This window comes from Pomacea canaliculata, linkage group LG8 (assembly GCF_003073045.1).
Source record: "Pomacea canaliculata isolate SZHN2017 linkage group LG8, ASM307304v1, whole genome shotgun sequence".
NCBI classification, from domain to species: domain Eukaryota; kingdom Metazoa; phylum Mollusca; class Gastropoda; order Architaenioglossa; family Ampullariidae; genus Pomacea; species Pomacea canaliculata.
The window spans coordinates 7,780,368-7,804,552 of NC_037597.1; the positions used below are offsets into that span (position 1 = coordinate 7,780,368).

The following is a 24,185-nucleotide window of genomic DNA, read 5'->3' on the forward strand; positions in this document are numbered from 1 at the left end:
TTTGAGGTCGACCGGATGTTGATTACAGACTTGTGGGAATAACTTCAACCCGCCATTGTTGGTCACGTTTGGCTGGAAAACATAAACTTTATGGTCAGTTAGGAAATAAATATTAATTCTGCCTAATCAGATGGCTTACTGACATATCGTCCGAAGTAAATTTATCCACAATAAGGTAACTTCGCTTAAATGCGACCTATTTGCGTTACCTTTTGCTACTATTTACCCCCTCACCGAGTTGAGGAGATAGTCCTCCATTCAGAATTAGTGTCTTGATTGATAAAGAATCCGATATGATGTATTAACTGAAATACAAATTATGATTTCGACTTTGGTATCGATTCCATGAAGTTGTAACCAGTGAAAAAGATTTTGTTTATTGTCGTACTGTTAATTATTTGACACCAACGTTCCTTAAAGGTGAGTCGCTGAGCAACAAAAAGTATGCAGTTTCCGCGGATTTTCGCACTTACATTGCTGACAGTAACAAGCAAACTATGTTCCTTTTTCGCTCTACATCATTCTTTCCAGAACACAAAAAAGTCACGCAGTATAATAATAATGTTTACTTTCTGTTGTTAGAGATTTTGACACCATGGCTCAAGATACTTTATCAGGCGGGAATAACAGTTATCCCGGAGTAACAAGTCCGATTAGTTTGGCAGAACCAAAGCAAGCTGATTTGGAACTGAGCGATAAATTGGAAGAGGCTCTTCGCCCTCATGGAGTGTTTGAAAGTGAAGCCGAAATGGCACACAGGTAACTTTAAATATAAACTGTTTTTTATCCATTAATTGAAAAAGTATATTTGACACGTTCTTGATATTAAAATTAAAAAAAACAACAACTTATTTTTGATATGAATATGCCATCACATAGGCATTAATGTTTGTGGTTTTTGTATATCCGTGTGTCTTTTAAATGTTTTCTTTTTAAACAAATTAGCTGTGGGTAGAGATAATTTTACCTAGCTAGAGTTATAATACATAATCTAGATTCATCCATGTTGCGACCTAAGTTTTGCTTGTTTGCATTGCTTTTTCCTTGTTTAAATGGGGAATGCAATTGGTAAATCCTGCACAGATTAGAACCAACAAAGCCTTCAGTTATATATTTCTTTATATTTTGCCAATAAAGTGATCATCAAATAAAGTTTTGTTGTCACTACAGTTAAGGATAACACCAGGTGGTTTTTTTTTATTGGTTTACTTTTTGTTTCATTATTCATTTTAGGTTTTGACAGTTTGAATTTGTGGTTATGATGAAATGAAATATTTCTTAGTTCTGGCATGCAGTTTGAAATAAGATGTGAAATAAAAGATTACAAATTTACCTTGTTAGGATGGAAGTCCTTGCTCGAATCAATGAGCTTGTAAGAGAGTGGATCAAGGATGTCAGCAGACAAAAGGTATGTGCAATCTTATCTATCGCCGGTTGTTAGTCTGCAGAAATTAAAGGCAGATGAACCATTTTTCAGAAAATGTCATTACAAATTATTCAGGTAAATACCAAGAATGAAGACAATTTGACTGTTACTATTAATGATTTTTGAGCAAGAATAAAGAGTTGAGCAGCTTAAAGTAGCTTGGTAAGTCTGAGGTAATTGTTTTCGTGGGTAGGTGTTGGTATCAAAGAAAGCTACCTGCTTCAGCATTGTCAGCCACTTTGTTAAAAAAAGGATCTTTTTTCTAATTAAACAAGTGAGATTTACATTGTGAACAGAACAATATCCCCGAGAGCAAGATCAATACATTTGGAGGCATGGTGTTCACATTTGGATCTTACAGACTAGGTGTTAATACAAAAGGTAAAGGTTTTACTTTCCATATGTTCCATCAAGTTAAGACTGCTAATGTTGTCTTTTCTTTAAATGTAGATTGTTTAACATTTAAGTTTTAGTTAAATACTTTTGGTATTTATGTCATTGGTACTTTGGTTGGTGGTTTAGACTGCCACGGGTTTGGCTCTAGTAGTGTAACATTTTTCTGTTGCTGAATAGTGACATGAATATTGTATTTGTAGGTGCTGACATTGACACTTTGTGTGTGGCTCCTCGCCATGTTGAACGGTCAGACTTTTTCAAATCTTTTGTGGAGCTTTTGAAGGCACAACCAGAGGTGAAGGACTTGCGGGTAGGTGTATTTTTATCCCAGCCACCATGTCTAGAAAATCTTTGTTTCCGTTTAAGGTGATTATGTTAAAATAAAAGTGTCTGTGTATATATATAGTTCTGCTGCTTTTCCTGGTGGTGAATTCTTTTCTGTAGACCCCTTTTGGTATCTGGAAAATGTTTACCAATAAAATACATCTTCAAGAGGAAAGATAACATGGATTTTGACAAATTTTTGTATCTGAAATTATCATTATCAGAGAATTTTATATAACTATGTAAGTACTGCAAAAATTTGTGTCCACTTATCTAAAGTTAATGAAGGCTCTGAATCTGAGAAGAATTTATATTTGTATTTACTTGTCACTATCATGACAACATAAATTAGTAGAATCTTTAACTCTTTGAGACCAAGCCAGACAAATATGTCTCTCCCTTTCAACAACTATTATTTCTGGGCCACCTACCTGCATTCATCATATTCAATAATTTTCACTACAAAACTAGGTATACAACAAGGGATGAAGTCCTGTCATTTTGCTAGAGGAATCACATTTGAAAAGTTACATCCCTTAACATAGGAACAGGAAAGATGCTTATTTGATTTGAATTTTTCTGATAGTACTTTTCTTTCTTTTCAAAAATAGTGGCAACACAAGTGCATGCATGCAATTTTTCATTATTTTTTAGCCTTTTTCTGGCACAGAAGTTGTTCTTTTTTATCATAAGTTATGTTCATTCATTTTTACATGGTGTGTAACCCTTAAAATTTACTGAATATTGGACTAAACATGGCATTGAATATAAGCCAGCATCAAAATTTTCTTTCTGGAAATAAATAAATAATAAATAGCCATTTGTATGGCGGCTTTTTCCAGCCACAGCCAGACTCAAAATATGATGTGGCATATTTAATTTCTGTTGGTTTTTACAAAAAAGTGAAATTTCACAATAATTAGGAATAATATCTTTTTGAAATATTGAATGTTAATTATAATTTTTGTTTATGTCATGTTTATTTTTTATCATTTTTTTTAATACCTCTAATTCATGAGTATCAGAATCAAAGGTCAAGGCCTAGACCAACGGTGTTAAATATAATAATAGGATTTATATAGCAGAAAGAGGCTGTGTGATGTAGACATTACAATCAAGTACAAACAAGCATAATATACAAACATGCACTGGTTAGCAATACAAGAACATGAAGGAATGCAGAGGTAGGAGTGTGGAGGAGAAAGGTGAAGATATGATATAGTTTTTGTTCTCAGTGTGGGTCGGAAAATATTGTCAATTTTTGTATAACAGTGCAGCTAAAAAGCACTTTTTTCCCTAAAATTTAAGTCCCAGTGAGGCAGAATTGTGGAAGTTTTTAAGAAGACATTGATTTGCTTATGGCGTTTATTCACCGCGGCTCATCCATCCAAAAAGTCACTTCTGTGTATCCTGTGCCACTTAAGTATTCTATTGTTTCTTCTATGTACAGGCCGTAGAAGAGGCCTTTGTTCCTGTCATCAAAATGACATATGATGGAATTGAGGTGAGCAGACTGTACAATTATATCTAAATTTTTGTTTCTCTTCTCTGTCTTTGAGTGCTCTGTGCATGTGGGTGTGAGGGAAGGGCTTGGAAAGCAAATTAAATAGATAGGGCTTTTTCAAAATTTTTTTAAAATGAAACTTGGTAACAGGCAAGGCATTATATCTGTTTTATCTAATTGGAACTAAGTCATTGAATTCATAACTCTGACCACTATTGTGTTAATGTGGCATATCTAGAGGTAGCATAATGACTATAGTCTTGATAAGGTCCAATTCTGTAATGCTTAACTGCTTATCATAGCAATTAATGTGTGGTCCATATGCAAGTAACACCATTTGATGTTTTGTTGAATATACAAGGTTGGTACAGCCTTTTCATTTTAACTACAAAAAATATGTTGTAATTTTTTTTGTTAACTGGCTTTGTCACTTATTGGTGTTTTATGCCTCATTAGCAGTTAAGGCATATGTAACCCTTTAAATGTGTGCCTTGTTGTGTCTTTCTGGGGTATAGATTGTGAAAACATTTCATATTTCATGCCACAACTTAAGTACCCTGTTTGTGATGAAAACAATATTAACTAAAGCGTTAAGAAGTGAAAGTAGCACTGTCTGAAATTGTTAATATGTACTTTTCAGCTGGATATGCTGTTTGCTCGTCTGGCGCTTCCAACCATTCCTGATGATATAGATCTTCGCCATGAGATGTATCTCAAAAACCTGGATGAAAAAAGTGTCCGTAGCCTAAATGGTTGGTCATGTGGTTACAATTTAGTAAATGTTCCCCTGTCCACTGTGGATAGAGTTAGAGACTATCATGTAACTAACTTGTGCTTATGTGAGTAGTGTTGGCTTTATATACTTTTTGTAAGCAGTAGTTATTAAATAGTACAAAATCTAGTTTCTTTTGTTTTTGATATATGATAAAAATGATATCACTTTATTTGATGTTAATTTGTCTTAGCACAAAGCACTCTTAAAGCAGTGAATTTATTTAAAGGTTGTCGAGTGACTGACGAGATCTTGCACTTGGTGCCAAACAAGGAGAATTTCAGAATGACATTACGAGCAATAAAACTGTGGGCAAAGAGTGAGTTCTGCATTTTTTCAAGTTAATTATTACAAATGCAGCATGTTTTCTTTTTTTAAAATCTGCTTTTTTTTGTACTTGAGCTAAGCTGTCTTGAAGTTTTCCATTGTTTTCTGGATGCTGTCATTGTTTGCAGTGTCATATTTTTGACACTGGTATTATTGTTGGGTTAGGCTAACACTTCATCTAAATCTGTTTCTTTTCCATGTGTTAAATTGACAATTCCTTATTTACATTCTATCTGAAAAGAAAAATGTGTGTTTCTGAAGATGGTGACATTTTGAATTTTTATAAAATTTGAAATACTTTTTACAGAAAAGGGTGTGTATTCTAATGTCCTGGGTTACCTGGGTGGTGTGTCATGGGCTATGCTGGTTGCACGCGTCTGCCAGCTGTATCCAAACGCGGCACCTGCAACACTGGTCCACAGATTCTTTCTGGTCCTTTCCAAATGGTTAGTATCCTTTTATCAGTTGTAATTGTTCACAAAAACCAAATGTAGTTTCTTTTAGCTGAAGATAATTTGGCTGAAAACAAATGATCATGTGTATAGTGCATTCTTAACTGTATTCCAGATCATCTTCATTCTTTTCAAAAGTCATCTTGTCAGACTACTAATTTTGAATAAAATATTGAGTTCATGATATCTTTTATTTGCTCAGGAAATCCAGATGCTTTCTCTATCCATGACATTTTAAATTAGGGTCAGACATGGCTTGATAAAAATATAAGATTTACATGACATTGCTGTTTTATATATAGCATGTTTTGTGCTTAAAAAATAAAAGAAAATTTGACGTCCTGCAATTGGTTTCTCCTTTTCCAAGTTGCTAGTTCAGCATCTAATAGGCCACTAGTTTTTGCAAGTTTACATGCATGATAATATTTTGACTTAATTAAAAATAATACTTGTTATAATATCTGTTCAAATACTGATGGAGAGCCTCATTGTCATACATTCCAGACAATTGATCAGAAGCCTTAGATGTTCACTCACTTTTGTAAGCCTGGTCTTGACAATTACTGAGATTGACAGCAGAATTAAAAACTTTTATTTTTTTCTCAAGGCAATTTCCATAGGATCAGTGATGAATTTGACATCAGAATTAGGGGCATTAATTTACTTTTTTTTAATTTTTTGCCACTACAGTGGCCTTAGAATGCATTCATTGTTTTTCTCCTTCTGTACATGGCGTTTTGAGAAAATATGGGCATCTGATAGGCACAGTGAATGTTTAATATGTAGCTTTACAATTCATAAAGGAAAGATCTTCTAACTAGCTTTGAGTTACAGTCAAGATTATTTACATCTGGAAACCATACACCCAAAAACTTCTGAGGCATGTTTGTGTGAGCTGTAATATGTATGGCCCAGAATACTAGTATTAAATTGTTGTTGGTTATATTCAAAATGTGTTTATGCATTGTCCGTATTAGTAATTTTTCCGGCTCTTTCTGCCGTGATATAGCTTTAGTTGCTGATACAGCGTAAAACCAACCAACCGGCTCTGACTGGTATAGTAAAAAATGGGCATCATTATGTGGAAATTTTCATTGTCCCTTAACGTGCAATCGGATGAATGCTCTTTCTGCTGGTGTTCAATATAACCAGTTTTTGAAAAGACTTGCAATGTTCCAAATTCTCTATTTTCGCTAATTCTTCACACCACAAAATATGAAATCAGTTTCTGTCTTTAGTAACGAACTATACATATTTCTACGTGGTTTTATGAAAAACCACTTGGAGAGTAAACAGAAGACATTGAACATTCATAATATTTCAAAATATCAAAATTGCTTAATTAAGATTTTCATCAAATTTCAGGGCTTTCTTGCCTTAAGCCCAATTTATCAAATGGCCTTAATGATATAATTGTCATCTCATTCTTTTTCTGCACAGGGATTGGCCCAATCCTGTTTTACTGAAACCACTAGACACAGAGAATAAGTTAGGTTTTCCTGTCTGGGATTCAAGGGTAAGTTTTTAATAAAATTCTAGTAAGTAATTTTCAGATGCTGACACAAGAATACAGAAGCCTAAAGTAAACTAAAAGGGAAATGCTGCCTTTGAAGCAGATTATTCTTTGCATGCACACCATTGTTTATGAGCGAGTTTGGTATCCATTGAAGTTTTCTTCCTATTGCTGTAACTATCGACATGCTTTAACCCTTTGTAAGATTTATTGTATTTTCAAGTCTTTTCATAGATAATTGATGGTGGGTGTGATAAAGGTAAAGACTTTGATACTTTGACCTGGTCCTTTTCTTTGTACAACAGGTTAACCCAGCTGACCGTTTTCATCTTATGCCTATTATTACTCCAGCCTATCCACAACAGAACTCAACATACAATGTCACCAATTCAACTCGCACTATAATCACTGACGAATTTCAAGAAGGTAAGAACTTTAAAAAAAAATTTGTTTACAGAAAGAAATGCCAAGTTTTTGTCAAAACTTACATGAAATTTTTACAAAAGTTAATATTTAATTCATATTGTAATTTAATTGAAAGGTAAATAATAAAATTTGAAGCATAAAGTTATGAATGTGACAAAGATAATTTTTTATGACCAAATGAAAGATTGATGATTATGTTGTAATTTTTTTTTAAAAAAGTTATTCGCTTTTTTTATTAACACCATATCCAAAGCAATCACCTAAAGCCTACATGACAAACGCTCTGCCTGATGTTGCTATTACATAATGAAATAGAATACAGTGTGTTTACAGAGTTTGATCAGATAAAAATACAAAAAATACATATTTTTGGAATATCACATATTTGAGAAATTTTTATGCCGAAAAGTTAAAAATCAGAAGGGAAATTTATTACTATTTTTTATAAGCTGAAACAGTTAATTTCATTTTTGTAAATGGTCTATTCTGTTGATGAAGTACTGTCAAACTACTTATAATACTTAAGATTAATTTGAAGAGAAAGAACCTTTTACTCTGCATGAGGAAATAATGATTTGCATTCACTGGAAGCATTTTCCTAAGTCTTGGTTAAAAGACCAGAAGCACATTGTTTTCTCATCTGTGATACAGGACTGGATGTAGTTACAAGGATATATGAGCAAAGGGAGGAATGGACAACATTATTTGAACCATCAGACTTTTTTCACAAATATAGGTAAGGGGCTTTCTTTATGCTCTTTTTTAAACTGTTTTATGAAGCAGAGAGTGTTACAAAATAGTTGTGTGTGTGTGTCATTTGTTATTGTGTGGCATTTGCCCACAAAAGAAAATATTTTTAAAATGGAGATTAAATGTACATGGAATTCCTATGCTTAAGGGAAACTGAATAAAAATATCCTGGTTTTGATTTTAATTGCTAACTTTTGATGATAAGAATGAATCATGCAAAAAATAAAATGTTTCATTTTATACTGAAATGTGGTGTATAATACATCTTGTTTGCTTGTTATACAGACATTACATCGTTTTAAAAGCCAGTGCAGAAGAAAAAGATCATTATTTGGAATGGTAAGTAAGCATTAGTTTTAACAAAAAGAAAATTTATTATTATGCATCTTCTCTGTTGTTCAAAATAAAGATAGGTATGTGAAATAAACACGAAAATAAAATTTAATAGGATAGTTTCTTTTTTCATCTTCTGAGTTTGTTTTTGAAATATATTAAAATAGCTTGAAAGGACATTCCTTTTCTTTAACTTAATGAGTTTATGAGTGATAAGGTGTTCATATTGATGTTGTAGGAAAGGCTATGTGGAATCAAAGATTCGTTTATTAGTTGGCAATTTGGAGAGGAACCCTTATATCAAGCTTGCACATGTGATGCCTGAAGCATATGGGCCTGTCAATGAAAGGTAATCTTTCTGTTTTCATACTTTTGACTTGTTTTGTGAAGACACTAAATATTTATAAAGGATAATGTATTTTAGTATTTAATTGATTTTTAAAAATTTGTGTTCTTTACAGTTGTAATTAAATAAGGTTGAAAAATTTTTCTTTATTTTTAGCTATTATCAAAATAGAAAATATAAAATCCTGATTTTCAGTTTGTAATACCATAAGTTGATGAACATGAATAAAGTGATGAGAATAATGTGGACTCACACACAAGCTTGTGCATGGATAGACACAGACATATATATATTGTGTATATTTGAATACAGTAGCTGTTTTCAAGTCTTTGAAAAATGTTAAAACAATCTGTGGCAAAATGTAGCAGCTATAGAAGTTAATAATTGTGCCTGTGATCACTTGTAATGCTTATATTGCTGTAATTACTGCCTTTATTCAGACTTTCTTAGGTTTTGTTATTGACATATGTGGCAAAACTGTATTAATAGTATGAAACTATGTGGGAAAATTTTTAAAAGTTAACACATATATTTGCTTATTCTTTTAGCTTACATTCCTCTCTCACTTTCTCACTCTTTAATATTTTTATTGCTTTTTTTTTTTTTTCTTCTCTGTGTCTTTCCCTTCTTTTTTTCCTTCAGGTAATGAGATACTTGAACTGGCATTTTTAAATACATTTTCAATTATAAAGAATGCTTTGGCGTACTGTTCTGTTCTAGTGAAGGACAGTACATGTGTAAATGGTTCATTGGACTGGTGTTCCATGCTCAGACTTTAAACAGTCAGACAGCAAATGTAGATCTCACATATGACATACAATCCTTCTCGGATGTTGGTAAGCTGTTAATTGTAAACATTTAAATTTTGATTGAATGTTTCTCTTTCTCATCATAAAATGAACATAACGGCTGTCACTGTGAGTGATACTTTTTCAGAGTTAACTGCGTACTTCATGATTGGTCAGCTCGGTTTTCACATCATCCATTTGTGCTTTTGGAATTAGCAGTGTGTATTACTTTAAGGATGAGTGGGGTGCCTTTTTTTTTTTTTTTCTAAGTGATCGGGTAAAGCTCAGTCTTTGATATTATCTACCCAAATTTTGGTGAATAACTCCCTTTTATTCTCAAGATACATACCTACAAACACTACCATGTTTTGAAAGAGGTCAACAACACAGGACAGGATAATGCATGGATACATTTTGTGATAAGCCTTATCTAGTGGGAAAGCTAGAAACATGGTAATTAGGCATATCGTGAGGTCACAGTTTACTCGTCCTTCTGTGCATAGTTCAAACAGAAAAGTAGTATCTAAAGTGAGCACATCAGAAAATCAGTTATGTCATTTGCAAAACCTAAATTTGTCATTATCTTTTTTTTTTCGCAAAGAGGTTGGGGGAATATATTAAAGATATATGGAAGATGTTCTTTGATGAATTTTTAGCTGAATTGGGTTTTTGTTGTTTTTAACATATCTCCTTTTAAAAAATTTTTATGTTTCTTCATATCTTTTTTTTTTCAGTACATAAAACAGCCATTCACATTAACTTATTCAAAGATGGTATGAAAGTGGAGATTACATACCTTCGAAAGTAAGTAATTTGCTCCAGAAGTAAAATATAAAATCCATAACTAGATACTAGTGGCTTGGTATGTACCAAATTCTGCCTTAAGCATTTTTTATACCATTGTTTTCCTTTAGTTGGAAGGTTACCATTTGGGGTGGAAATCTTTACTGTATATTACACCACAGCTACCTTGAATGTTCAAAATAAAACATTTATTGTTGCAATATTCTGATGTCAAAGAACTATAACACACAAAATGTATCAGGAACGAATATTTATCATGCTCAGCTGTTTGCATGATTCCAAAATGTCTGCTTTTCTGAACTGTTACATACCAGTATGATTGAAGAGTTGCTTTTGTTCCATTTTTATTACTAAATAAGCCCCTGGAAGTAACATTAATGTGTTTAAACTGAAACTGACAATTCATTGACAGAAAGTTCTTGTTTCTGGCCATGTTTTATCAGATGTGTAAATTTTCATGCTGGCACAGTTTGCAGTTTCTTATCAACACTATTTTTGTTGTTGAAGGAAACAGCTTGCACAGTACGTACCAGCTCAAATCTTGCAGCAAGGAAAGCCTAAAAGAAAGGTAGGATTGTGCCTGCATTGTGAGTGTGCATATATACACAATGATGTGGTACTGTATTTGGATGTTTGTGGTTTTGGAATTATCTGGCTTAGAGAAGACTTCCCTCCACTACCTGTCCCCTGAAATCAGCCTTATTTATCAGTGCTTGTTTATGTTTTGAGGAAGGAACCACGGGCCAGTGGGGGTGGAGACATACAGCGAACCAACATAGATCGTTCTGGAGGTGCAAGATCTGAGGGAATGGATTCTAGCCAACAACCTGGTGTGTCCACAGTGGAGGATGATGAAACGTCTCAGGAGTCTCAACATTTGGTTCTTGATGGTACAGCCAGTGGCACTAATGTCACAGAGTCAAACAGTAGTGCAGACCATATGAACTGGACAGCAACAGACAACACTTCAAGCAATGCAGCCTCTAGCAGTGACCGCCTTACAATAAAGGAGACAGAGGTGAAGAAAAATTAATTTCTTCCCCCTTTTTTTTAGATGAAATGCAATGCTTCATAACTGTCTCCCAGCAATTTTTTAGCCAAAAGTTAAAAGATTTCAACCGCTTGATTATCTTTGGTCACTTATTGACTTTAGCCACAATTGAACACAATTTTTGGCACCTTTGTCTTTGCCTTGTAATGTTACCAGATGGTGTTGGTAGAATTTTGTTATTAATTATGCAGCTAATATTAATATTACTTGGATGTCAAATTAAGGGAGCACTTTCACGCCAACATTGTAGCTTTTACTTAAAGGTTAGTGTGAGTGCTATCTGAATATTTTAATTTTTCTGTGAAATTTTCAAAATTTTGATACTTTAAATAGTTGGAAGATGACATTTTCAAGAACTTTACTGACATTACTAGCAGGATACGCTGAGTTCTTCAGATGGTTCAGATATGGCATCAAAACGTCCAGGGTCCCCTTTTTCTGCCACCACACCACCTAAACGACCCAAGGACGGTGATTCTGTAAGTGCACCATGGAACATAATCATGCTGAAAGGGCACCATGTGCACATAACATTTTGTCTCTAGTTAGAACCTTTATAGAAGTGATGGAGAACTAATTTGTGTATGGGATTAACCCTTTGACTGCCAGATTCTAATGAGGAACGTGCGCATGCCTGTGCCAGGAAATTTTAATGATTTTTTGGTCATTAAAAAAAAAATCTGGAGCTGTGTAGATTCATGCAAAGCATATAAAACCCATACAACTCATAGAGAGAAGTGATTTTTTTCTAAGTGAGGCGAATAAAAACCAAAAAATAAGATTCTTTGGATTTTGGTTTATGCAAATGTTTTGTTTTGTTTTTATAGAAAAACTAACTAAATATGCGCAATGTCACACACAATCAAGTACTCAAATGTACGTCTTGACTTCAAAACTCAGTAACTTTTGTGGATTTCATTCAGAAAGGGAAAAACACAGCTTAGATAAAGTTCAGGGTTTACTATTTGTTGAAAACCTCAAGCTCATTTCTCACAAAAATGCTCCCATCTTCATTAACACATGTTACCTACCATGTCTTGTGGTAGGTTCATCTCAACTGTTCATGTAGCTCATTCACACAAGTCACAAGCACTGTCATTTCAAACTTAACATGCATACACAAAAGATTGTGCTCCACATTATGCTGCTCTGAATACCCTTGCTGGGCCTGTGCATTATACCTTACTTTGAAATATTCTGTTTCCAGTAGGCCATCTTGCTGTGATAAATTCCAAAGCAGGGTACCACGCATAGCCCCAGCTTGGAAGGACATTCAGAGTAGAAGAATGTAGAGACCTAACCCTGACCCTTATTGTTGCATTGTGCGGATGTTTTATTTCCTTTTTTCTCAGTATCGGGCACATTTGAGAAGTGTTTCTGAGTCAACCGAGCAATGTCTTATGCCACGCCACCTGCTGCTCAACCTTCTTTGACAGTGCTCCCGTCTGCTGCAGTTCATTTTTTTTTTAATTACTTTTGGGTACCTCCGGCAGTTGTGCAACAAAGTCACCACCGTCTGTATGTCTCACTGCTGTCGTCGGAACATTTTTCTCATTTTGTCAGATCAAAATCGAGATGACCGTTGTTGTCATCAGAATGATGAGAATCAGAATCTTCATCTCTTAATAACACATTGTAGTCACTTTCATTGCCATCCTGTTCCTGATCCAGGGAATTCACCGATTCTAGATCATCCAAATTACTGTTTTGATCTCTTCTAGTGCCTTTGTAGTGTGTACGGCCTCCTGTAGCGTGTTCTTTGACCACACGATTGACCCAGCACACATAGGGTTTGCATTGACTCTGTGCGGTTGGAAAACTCTAGAGGGGATCACTCTATTTCCAGCCCAATAAAACGCCAATCAAACCAAGCATGGCATCAGAGCCGGTGCTATAAATAGGGGTAATCACATATCTGCTGACCATTACACAGCCATCTCTCTAGTTTCTTTTTTAAAAATAGAACTTTCCACCGACCGAATATTCGATCAGTGGGCACACTAACGCATAGGCATTTTCCGACCAAATATTTCGCCAGAAGCAGCCAAAGGGTTAATATGATTATTACTATATTTCTCCTTTTTGTTGTTGCAATTTAATTACTTGCATCTTTATATCCTAATTTTTTTAAGTTTAAGATTTCATTTTTGTTTAATCTACCTGCATGCCTGAAATTTAAAAAATAAAGTTCACAGTTTTTATTAAAGCCAGTTTCTTACAGGGTGTCTTTGTACTCTTTAAATCTTAACGTGACCTAAATGTTACCAAAATTACTCTTATTCCTTGGTATTTCTGTTCCTTTCGTTTCTCTGGCTAGCCTCCTGAGCTGTTCTCATCTCTTTTCTCTATTGTGCTGTGCGGTCGTCTCTATAGCGGTCCGCCTCCCCTATGCAGGTAGATGACAAACCAGCAGGTTCCAGCAACAGCCTTCCCAATGCAAATGAAGTTGTAAAACAGCACACACCAGATTTAACAGATGGTTTATCATCTTCATCCGTGCTTGCACCTAGCATTCATCTTCCTGTGAGCAAGGTATAACAATTAGCCTTTATTTTAATTTTATCTATATGCATCACAGTTTGGTTCATCTTGCACCTGTCATTTTCAGGATGGCTTTTGTCTTGTTATTTTACTTATTTACTACATTTTCATTTATGTATAAATACTTGTTAAATGTGTTCTGTAAAAATGTGAGAAATTGTGTGAAAGAGAATAAAATCTTAAAAATTAACTATGGCAGGTAACTGATTCCCACCTCCCCTTTCTCCCATTTCCTGGCCATTAAGAAACACATACCAAGAATGAGTTAATTTTTTCTCTATATTATTTGAAGCATGAACTTTGCCAGCTAATAATTGGCATGTTAGTATGTGAAGTTTGTGTGAAAGTAGACTGCATAGAAAATCATTTCCAAGATTACTGCATGCCATTTTCAGACTTCTCCAAGCGATGACCTTCCAGATCTGTCAAGTCCACAGACCTCTGTTCCAACCTCAAGTTTTATGCCACTCAAGAACTCTATCAAGCTCAAACTGAAATGAGCGTGAGTGTACCTTGACCAGCTTGACAAAATAATGTGCTTGAGAAAACTGGATGGAACAGTTTCTCTTTCTTGAGATTTTCTGGATCTGTTGCAGGGAGAGATACCAGACAGCAGCTGTGGGAGGGTTCTATGCTGTTTTAAGAGAAAAATGTTCCATTTTTACATGTTCATGTGAATAGACATCTGTAAGAGTGGGAATGTTTGGGTGGGTGTTTTGTGTTGGGCAATGAATAAGGGTGTATTTGTGTGCTTGTATGGGTATACATGTACCTGTAATGCTGACACATGAAATGATATCCAGGGAGATCATCCTGCATAAGAGAGATGCTTACACTAGGAACACTGGTGTAAGGAAAATTTAGTTTCATTTATGTGATTCAGGGGCAGCTAGGCATGTTTTTCACACCCCTTAATAGTTTTTTATTAGGAAAATAAGATGATTTATCATTGCAAAGCTTTGCAGTACTTTAAGAGGAGATCGTACAAGAAGCAACCATTATCATATCTGTTTTGACATTGCCTGTAAACAAAAACATGGTGATGACACTATTGTAACAACTTTGAGGCTGCTTCAAAGTATCAATAATGTATTTCATACTAAACAAAGATTGCTTTTGCAGATCAAGTAGCAAAATACTAAGAAAATAATCACATTAAGTAAACATTTGTGCATTTAAAATAGTTTTATTGTTGTTGAGACTAATTTTTTTTTTTTTTTGAGTTACTTGAATGTGAGCTGAGCAGGTGCAGAGATGTAATAATTGCACAGGGGATAATGTACTCATAAGGTGTATATTGATGGTGTTGAATTGGAAATAGTAGGTGTGGTCTAAAAGGGAAAAAAATGTTTAAAATGCTTAAAAGCATAAGACCTTTTCTCTCTCTTCTGAGAAAGTTTTATCATTGAAGGTTTGTTTCTCAGATGTGTTGAAACAATGAATTGAAATTTCTTGAGTGAAAATTCACTGGCCAGATATGATAAGCATTTGATTTATTCCCCTCTCCCGATCTTCCCATGGATGTTCCTGATGGGATGATTGTACACCACTAGTTGTACCCCAGTTTATTGTGCCCTGAATTTTTCAGCTGACCAATTGCACTTTTTAGCTGTCATTATTTCTGGATATGTCCCTGTTGGTGGTTTGTTAACCACTAAGGGAACTGTGTATTGTTAAGATGTTTACGTTTAAAGCTGTAAATGTTTAAAAAGGACTTGCTTACAAGTCGTCTTTTGCTGAAGCCCATTTGTCAAACTCCTATATGTGTTGTGAATTGTTAACATATTCACCTGCAAAGCTGTCAAAGCTGAGTGGAGAGGAGAACTTGCTTCAACATTTACATTTTGCATGGATGTTGAATTTAGGGTTTTCCTTCTCCAGGAAGTGGCAGCTTCATAATTTTCATACCTTGTGGAGCTTTCTGGTTTTCATGTTAGTATTTTTCATTAGTCACTGTGAGAGTGCCCTTGATTTAACACTTTTATATGAATTGTTGGTCCAGTTCCTCTCGCATCTTGCAAAGAAATTTGATCGTAAGAAACTGAGACAGTACTGCTGCTTAATTACGCATAAATTAATGCAGTAAATCTTCAGGTTCCAGCAGTAATGTTTCACTCTTCTTCTCAGGAGTCACTGTTTATTAAGTTGCATTGTTTGCTTAAGGTGCGAGAAGTAATCACATTTCATCTTTAGATTTAGAAATAATAGTTGTTCCATTTTTATTTGATCCTCCTTTATCTCTTTTTGTTTGTAAATATGTTCATAAAATTAGTTTACAGCTGGGCTGAATTGAAAGAGATTTAAGGTATCCAAAGAACTTTTTTTAAATGAAGGCAGGGTCTGCTGCAGGCCCCTGTTTCCCATTATTTCTGCATTAAATCATTTTTTTAGAGGAACGGAAGCATTATCTTTTTGCGTAATTGTTGTCCAAGACCCTAATAGAGAAATTAGATAAATATTTTGTACCAATAGTTCCTTCATCCTTTCACAGAAGTACACTTAAACAAATTATTTCATCTGCCATTGTAAGTATCATTATCAGACAGACAATATGTAAATGTGTACAGGAAGTAAGAAAAAAAAAAGGTGCGCTTGGCAAATCTGCATTTATTTGTCACTTTTCAAAATGAAGAAAAAAGGTTGTTGAGTAAGTTTTGCATTGTGTCTGCATAAAGCTGCCATACAAATCCTTATGTAAACCAACAGGTAGAAGTTCTCTTCGGTATTTGTTCTTTTCACCATGAGCTTATGGTTGAGCTCTGGAAATGATTATAGTTTTATATTTCATTTCATTATTGAGAAGGTCACACTTGTATCACATCAAATTATGCTAAGCTCAGTACAAAGAAAATAATTGCTGGATCTTTAAGGTTGTTGAGAAAGTACTTAGTTTGCATATAAAAATGTTTACTGATTTGTTCTTGGTACTGTGATGCTTCTGTCAAGCACCAGTGAACACATGTAACTTTAAGGTTGTCATCTTGACGCTGACGTTGATACTCTACTGCATAGAACATTGGTTATAAAGAAAAAAACAACATAATGTTATATCGCAGGTGAAAAAATTTCACGCAGTTGTAGATTAAATGTGCAAAAATCAACCTTTCCTACCAGAATCCCTCTTTGACATATTACTCTTTAGCAGAATGAAAAGAAATTAGTTATATGAAATGGTTTATCAAATGTTGTAACAAAAATATTTCTCTACACAACGTTCTCTGGACTTGATATTCATTGATTTCTATGTCGGTTTGTTCATTTTCCTTTTCATGTTAAATTGCCATTTGCACTAGTTAAGGAAGGCTATTCAATTCAAAAATGTTAAGCTAAAGATGTGTAGAGTTACATCACATTATTCTAACTTTTTGCCCTGAAGATTATTGATTTTAGTAGGCATGAAACAATGTCTGACACAGACCAAAGCACAAGTCAAATAGACTTAAGAACATTTATGCCTTATGCTGAATGTATTAATCCACTGGTATCATTTTTAAAAATTATTTTTAAATGGATGGAAGATGAACACTCGTGTCATTGAAAATCGAAAAACTTTTGCTTTATGGTGTTTCTAATGAGGGAGCTTTAAAATAGTTTTTCAGTATTTTACTTAATTCACCTTCTAACTGTAGGATGAGACAAATTTCCAAACTTCTAACCAACATAATTGGCTTCTATTTTGTGCTATTTTTGTTTGGTGTGGGGTGCAGTTTCTTGTGGAGAATGTTGATACAGAAATGTTGCCTAATGTACAGCAAGCATTGGTGATGAGGCACAGGAGGACAACAGACAGTGCAGTGGATGAAAAACAGGTAGTTTTCTTTGTTTTCCCAGACATAAATATTTGACTTGGTACTGTGTATGATGTGACTGAAAACAACACTTGACGGGGAAAATGCTGAGAAAAATGATAAATATTCAACCGAAATGGAAAGCCCTTACTGATTCCTTGTCAGTTTATGATTTCTGATTTTTTTTTTCCCAAAGGGGATACTCCTCTGTTTGGTTTATATGCAGCAGTAAGAGCATGCAACACATCAGCAAGCTGAAATACAACTACAAAGAAAAAAAAATGGAAAATAAAAAAAAAAAAAGAAAAGGGGGAGAAAAGCAGTCTCTTGTCCAGGCTTGATTGGAGAGAGTGAGTGTACTAAAAATTTCTTACTAGTTACGTGTGTCTAATGAAGTGTAGCTGTCATTTATGCTTTTATGACCAAGTGTAGGAAGTTTTTTTTTTTATCCTTAGTTGTTCTAGATCAGGGGTTCTTAACCGGGGTTCGAATGAACCCTGGGGGTTCGGTGAGTGTCTCAGGGATTCGGCGGAGCCTCCGCCACAGAGGTCAAGACACTCCCGCAATTCATGATGACACTAAAGAAGGGTTCGGTGAATGTGCATATGAAACTTGTGGGTTCGGTACCTCAAACAGGGTTAAGAACCAATGTTCTAGATGTTTACTCTTGTACATAGCCCCAAAATATCTCTCAACAAACCATACAATTTTCGATCAAATGTAGAGGCACTTTTTAGACAATGGCATTTACTTGCTTAGCTTTGTTAGTTTACATTAGTTTTCTTTTGGTGTTCTTATAAAGACATTTTGAAGGAAAAAGATTTCAAAATACAAGTATATTAAAGGTAGTAAAACAAAGGAAAATGTTCCATGTTAAATATTTTGTCAAAGACATCATCCTAAAATTCATGAACAAAAAAGAATGAAAAATAATCATGTTTGTGGTGACATAAGGACAGCTGATCGTTAAAATAATATGCCAATAAAATACAGTTTTATAGACTGATGGGGGGGGGGGGGACTCTTTTAGCTACACTTCATAATAACAACATAGCTTTAACTTTTGTATGCAGATTGCTTCAGATACACTGCAACAACAAATACGGCTTCTTGAGATTTTCTTTTTTAATGCATGTTAATTTATGTATCATGCATGGAAAATGGTGTAGCAGTTCTAATTGTATTACAGACAATAGTCATAATTAGGAAACAGCATGTTTCCATCTGATGTTCAGAGTAATATGTATTGGAATTAACATCATATGAGCAGAAGGAAACTTATTCAACTCGGAGAACATTTTTAACTTAGGGTTTAACACTACAGTCTACTAAATTTCATCTGGAAACTATCAGTTCCAGAAAGTTTACCCTACCTTGAACCACAGTTACATCATGGGTTGGGACAAAGAGTTGTTATCTGGGAGATGATCCTGTTTGAAGCCTTCAACAAGCATGTTGAGAATAAAGTTGATTGTTTTTTTGTAGATATCCTCAATATGCACTGTATACCGATCTCCAAGAGTGTCGCTAACAGCCAGGAGGAAGGGTTCTTCCAGAAGCTATCAAAGGAAAAAATAATACATTTTCATGTGGTGTTCAAAATAAAATAGAAATTGCAAACAGTGATATTTAACAACAAAAATGTTCTGTTACTGGCACAATGAGCTGTGTAAGCTTATGAATTACGCTAATTGCATAAGGGACAGCAAATGCGTCTAGAGAAAGCAGTTATATCCCCTAAAGCTCTTTAGTAGGAAAGTAAGGGAAATGGATGACGAGTCGTCTGCTAGGCGTCATAGGCAAAAACAAAAGGAACTTAAAAAAATGTTAATTGAGAATGAGTTTTATCGGATGGCGAAAAAGCTGTCTCCAGGGGATACAAACTAGTACATGTTTTCTACTAATTGTGAAAAACGTCAATTCTGACTCAAAACGTAAGAATATGAATTATTTTGGAGAGCATATATACGGAGTAAACTAAAACTCAACTTTCTGGCTGACTCGAACCTGTCGCGTAAAAAGTGGTGAAGGCGTAAGACGTGGAACGCAGTAAGTATAGCTTAAAACAGTTGAAATGATTAGAGAGTCTTTAAAATATCATTATGATTTCTGGCTCATGTGTTAAGTGCATTCATTCTCGTGTATAATTTTCGTTATACATGTTCGAGCCTAACTCACCAAAAAGACGTTGGGATCAAATCCATCAAAGCGAAAGTGACCTTTCCCACTTTTAGAAGCATGTTTATGACACTGTCTGCATCATCAAGCGTTGTGATCGCTTCGTCGATGGTGAACATGACGCCACGCACGTGACTTTCTAAAAGCTTGTTGTTGCGAAGATCAGTGAGAGTAGTAGCAGAGTCAAATTGTTTGAAGAACTTGATCGCATCTGCATTCTTTTCGAACAAGCTGTAATGGAAAAAAAATGTAACTAAGACGCAATCCTCTTTACAAATATAATTGCAGTCGAGTTTTATTTTCAATAATCTAACTTGCAGATTCAATTATATTAGGAACTAATTAATTGATTATTAGTATTATTATATTGCGCCAGGTTTTCGCTAGAAGCTATATACTCGTCGCAAACAACAGATCCACACACACAGTCAATTTGCTACTCGAAAATATGATCTCATACAGTGTTTAATGAAAGTTTCCTGCACTGGCAGGAAATTCCAAAATGTGGGTCCAAATGCTTACAAAATATCAATTGCAGCATTGTACTTAGAAATCTTTGCTTTTTTTTTAGCAGAAAGATATCTTGGGTCTCTGCGCCCGCAGTGATTTACACTAGTGAATAAAATTAGAATCGTACAACTTACAGTCGTCTGCATTTAGGGATAGAGGTGACAATCGGACCGAATGATAGAATTTAGATTCTAGAAGCTTCAGTGGACGGTGTTGGATCTCTGATGAAGATATGCAGACATTTCCAACGGCCACTGACTGCTTAAGTTGGGTGAGGTTTGGCCTGAGCGTTGTGCACCGAAACACATAAGTCGATGAAAGCTGTTCGCGTAAAATCGCGTGATCGATGGCAGATAAATCCAAAAGGAGCGAGTAATGAGATATATTTACGTTCAGAGGTATTCAAGAGATTATTCACCAGCAGAGTGCAGCAAGACTTACAATAGGCTGACTGGTAAGGCGTGAGAAGATCATTAGCCTCCGCCTGATCCACGAGCTTCAGCAGGACAATAAATTCAATTACTTTTGAGAAAAAGACTCTGATCTGTAATTTTTCAAGTCTTCTGAGGTCATGTTGGCTTTCTTAAGTAGGGGTCTTACTAGTTATCGCGTTTAAAAACAGTTATATGACTTCCAGGTGAAAAGAGAAATACACATAATATGTGTCTAGTTCCTGGTGGTCCTGACGTCTTCAAACTTGTTTGAAAGAATCTGGAGCTCCAACGGACCTGTCGGTTGTCATTATAGCATTTTTAGACTGAGCAATAATATCAAGATCATGTCCGATTTTTTCGATCTTGTCCGAAAAAGTCGCAGAATAACTGCACAAGATCAGCTGAAGATCTTGAACTAAGTACGCGTCATCAGCCATGTCCCGGACAGCAGGACATGTAACGCAGTTCATTCTTTCTGCGAAAACGTTGTGTGCTCGAGTCAACATGTGTCGGTCACGATAGGTAAAGCCACGCGTGCGAATTGAGTATGCAAAAGAGCGAATGTTAGGGGTTTTAAAAGTGCAAAATGTTCGAGAAAGGTGAATAGTCATCTATGTTCCGACCGACCGTGAAGTTGCGCACTTCCAGAACTACAAAAGTCGAATTATATGTGGGAAGTGGAGATTATACCTGCCTTGAGAAATGTGGTCAATAGTTTTTTTTTAAATAATATATAAACAGTGTCTAATTAACTGTGACCGCTATATCGGCATAGCTTAGTTCGAATCGAGGCTGAGCCTTCAACAACAGACTTCGTCATTTAACCAGCCAGGAGATAGGACGATAAGCCCGCGTCGACGTGTACATCGTGCTGCGACGAAGCTGTCAACCCGAAAAGCCGGCGCCTACTGTGAGCATTTGTAAGGGGTGCAACGTCAACCCCGAGAGGCGATATTGGGACTGTATTCAGAGGACGCCGATTCCAGAGAGACGACCTCGAAATTTAGTCACACAAGTGGCAAGTCGTATTGTACGAAATCATATAAAACCCCTTTTCCAACTTCAAGCTGCCTGCCGGCGAAAATCGTAAGCCAAGAACTGAACTGTTGGAAAGGGATTAATTCTGTTTTCTTATTTCTTTTGGTATATCGTTGAATTTCTCGACGCTGAATGACATCAACTCGATATGTGTTAGATAATTCAAGGGTAGCATACGTGAAATTTATTGGCTGTTGGACGTTATTTTTGTTTGTTGTATGTATTAAAGTAGACAGGGCCAGAAAAGGTAAATGTAGTTTGTATAGTTCGAGAGAAAATAAAACTGCGTGCATGATTGAGACGAGGCGTTCACGAGTGTTGTGACAATCTGTCATGCGGACACTTAGCTAAACTATTTCCAGGGTGGATTACTACTGTCGCATAAAGATGTTTGCCCTTTGTGATCACGTCGTTCTCTCGAGTTTTAGACCAAACGTAATTCTGATGATAGCAGTCTTTACCCACCTACTTTATTTTTAATGTCATTTAGAAGTACCATATGAAAAAGATGTGCGGCAGATAGAGTTAATTTATCCTTCACTAGAAGCGGTCAGGATATCTAGTGGAATTTCATATGTAACTTTCAGATACGCTCATCGTCATCACCATCAACATAACTCTTATTTCACAATGACTATGAATCGCCAAATTACTCTGCCCCAACTTTTGTCAGGAAATCTATAGTTATGTCTAGCCTAAGATGTATGTTATGAAAGGGCAAAGATATTGAAGATATCACTTTTCCCCTCAAGATATAAGACAAAAATAAAACAGAGCGCTATAGTGACAAACTTTAAATTAATAATGTTAAAATAGAACCGTAATAATTTGATTATGTTGATAGAATGATTTACAATTGACAAGTAATTAAATTCATTCCCGAGGTAATAGCAAAAAAGAAGTTTACAGCTTACCTCATAAACATGTTAATGCCTGTTTGGGATATGTTGCGACCGATAGCTTTCCAAGATCTTTTGATGAGAAACTTCTGTCTCCGTGTTAGCTGGATCCGCTCATCGTCCTTTAAGTTTCCGTCTGGGTCATTGAGTTCAGACATTACATTTTTGTGGCACTGGCAGCGACATTCGGTCGATCCTTGAGAGTAGATACTGTAGCCTTGAAGTGATGAAGACACCTGACAGCCCATGCTTATTAATCCCTTATAGTTTCACTCACCTTTTTAGCAAATGTTTCTTGATTTACGTCCAGATGGCTTATAGGCGAAACGTTTAACAAAATTGGCCTTTTTCTGTGAACTTTATTTAATCTTACGAAATTTTGGAGACATTTTAAAAGTATTTTCACAAGCGATACTGACCAGGAGAAAATTTACCCAGCAATAATAGTTGCAATTAGCTTCTTATTTATTAGTACCAAACGGTCTAGACATTTATTATTGAAGTCAGAGTACTTGTTCTTTAGACAGCGTGAAGCAAATATATCACGTTTACATCAGTTTTCATGATGTCGAATTGAATGCTACGCATGACTGATATTTCGAACTTAACGGACACTTCAAAAGGCAAACCAGTCAGTTCCGGCAATGTCTGTCTTTTATAGGGAAACGTCGCGGAGCACAGCTAGCATTGGCAGAGCATTGTAATTTATGAGTATCTTAAGCCGGTGACGTAAGTCTGCCATGGCACACCCATTGCCGCCATTTCTGCATAATCATCTTGTGTCCATCAAGATGTTTCAGATGCAAATTTTACAAATTGAGCAGAGACGAAATATCAACGAGTAAATCACTAGCTAATAATTACTAATGTTATAACGCCCGTGGTAGAGTTGAATCGATTCTGGCCAACTTGTAATCAGAAAGCTTGTTTGACTTCTATGGAAGATGCTATTTGTGCTAATGGCATTCGCTTTTGATGTGAAAGGATACGAGCAGCAAAATCAAGGGCAAAAACCCGATTAGGTTTGGAATAAGGAATAGCAGGTTTATGGAGGTGGCAACGCGACAAACACGAATGATTCTCATAGTCAATCGGTGTATTGGTTGACTCAGTCATCGACCCGACCGGCAGAGTAACAAGCAAGTACGCAGACCATAATGTTAAAATGATGATGTTCAGTAGATATCTGATCTGAAGAATAACAATAGTAGAGTTGTGAGTTTTAATGGAAAATTCGGATTATGATATCAAGGCATTTCTCGTTCAGGTTCAGGTCGCAAGCATCGTCTTCTCCGTAAAGAAAGCTTACTACTAGTCTCACTTCGACTATCATTTGTAAAATCTAGGCAATTTAATGATTTAATGTGTTTGCTAGCTGAGATTTCTTCACCCTTGAAAAGACATTGCTAGTTTTAACCATGCTTTGTTGACTGATTTGTCTGAATGAAACAACATTATGCTGCCTATGTGTGTCTGTTGCGTGCTGCTTTTATTCGTGTCTTCGTTTGGATGTATTTTAAAAATAGCATTTTTAAATAATCAAAAACACTCTTCAGAAAATGGCTTTTAATATGTTGGTTGTGCT

At 35.3% G+C, this 24,185-nt stretch overlaps 2 protein-coding genes across 4 annotated transcripts; one reads left to right on the forward strand and one right to left on the reverse strand.

Moving 5' to 3' along the window:
• Window positions 1-8: 8 nt before the first annotated feature.
• LOC112571360 (poly(A) polymerase type 3-like) lies at window positions 9-17,863 on the forward strand. 2 transcript variants are annotated; one of them, XM_025250314.1, is made up of 21 exons: window positions 9-93; window positions 583-759; window positions 1,342-1,408; window positions 1,723-1,807; window positions 2,023-2,132; window positions 3,597-3,650; window positions 4,291-4,402; window positions 4,652-4,741; window positions 5,057-5,195; window positions 6,642-6,717; window positions 7,020-7,140; window positions 7,792-7,876; window positions 8,176-8,229; window positions 8,462-8,572; window positions 9,290-9,405; window positions 10,092-10,161; window positions 10,669-10,729; window positions 10,891-11,179; window positions 11,587-11,691; window positions 13,586-13,744; window positions 14,149-17,863. In XM_025250314.1, exons 2-18 carry the CDS (start codon window positions 596-598, stop codon window positions 10,963-10,965), a joined length of 1,590 nt encoding a protein of 529 aa, XP_025106099.1. In that variant the 5' UTR covers window positions 9-93; window positions 583-595; the 3' UTR covers window positions 10,966-11,179; window positions 11,587-11,691; window positions 13,586-13,744; window positions 14,149-17,863. The 2 variants fall into 2 exon arrangements, with proteins under 2 accessions (XP_025106099.1, XP_025106098.1); XM_025250313.1 differs by having other exon boundaries at window positions 18-175.
• A 35-nt stretch (window positions 17,864-17,898) lies between these two features.
• Window positions 17,899-23,156, reverse strand: LOC112571363. 2 transcript variants are annotated; one of them, XR_003100801.1, is made up of 3 exons: window positions 20,364-21,817; window positions 19,720-19,950; window positions 17,899-19,100 (listed from the first exon to the last, which is right to left on the reverse strand). XR_003100801.1 is itself a non-coding variant. In XM_025250317.1 (3 exons), the coding sequence occupies exons 1-3, from the start codon at window positions 22,846-22,848 to the stop codon at window positions 18,932-18,934; spliced, it is 633 nt and encodes a 210-aa protein (XP_025106102.1). In that variant the 5' UTR covers window positions 22,849-23,156; the 3' UTR covers window positions 17,899-18,931. The 2 variants fall into 2 exon arrangements, 1 of the variants encoding a protein (XP_025106102.1); XM_025250317.1 differs by lacking the exon at window positions 20,364-21,817 and adding an exon at window positions 22,616-23,156.
• Between the last annotated feature and the right edge of the window lie 1,029 nt (window positions 23,157-24,185).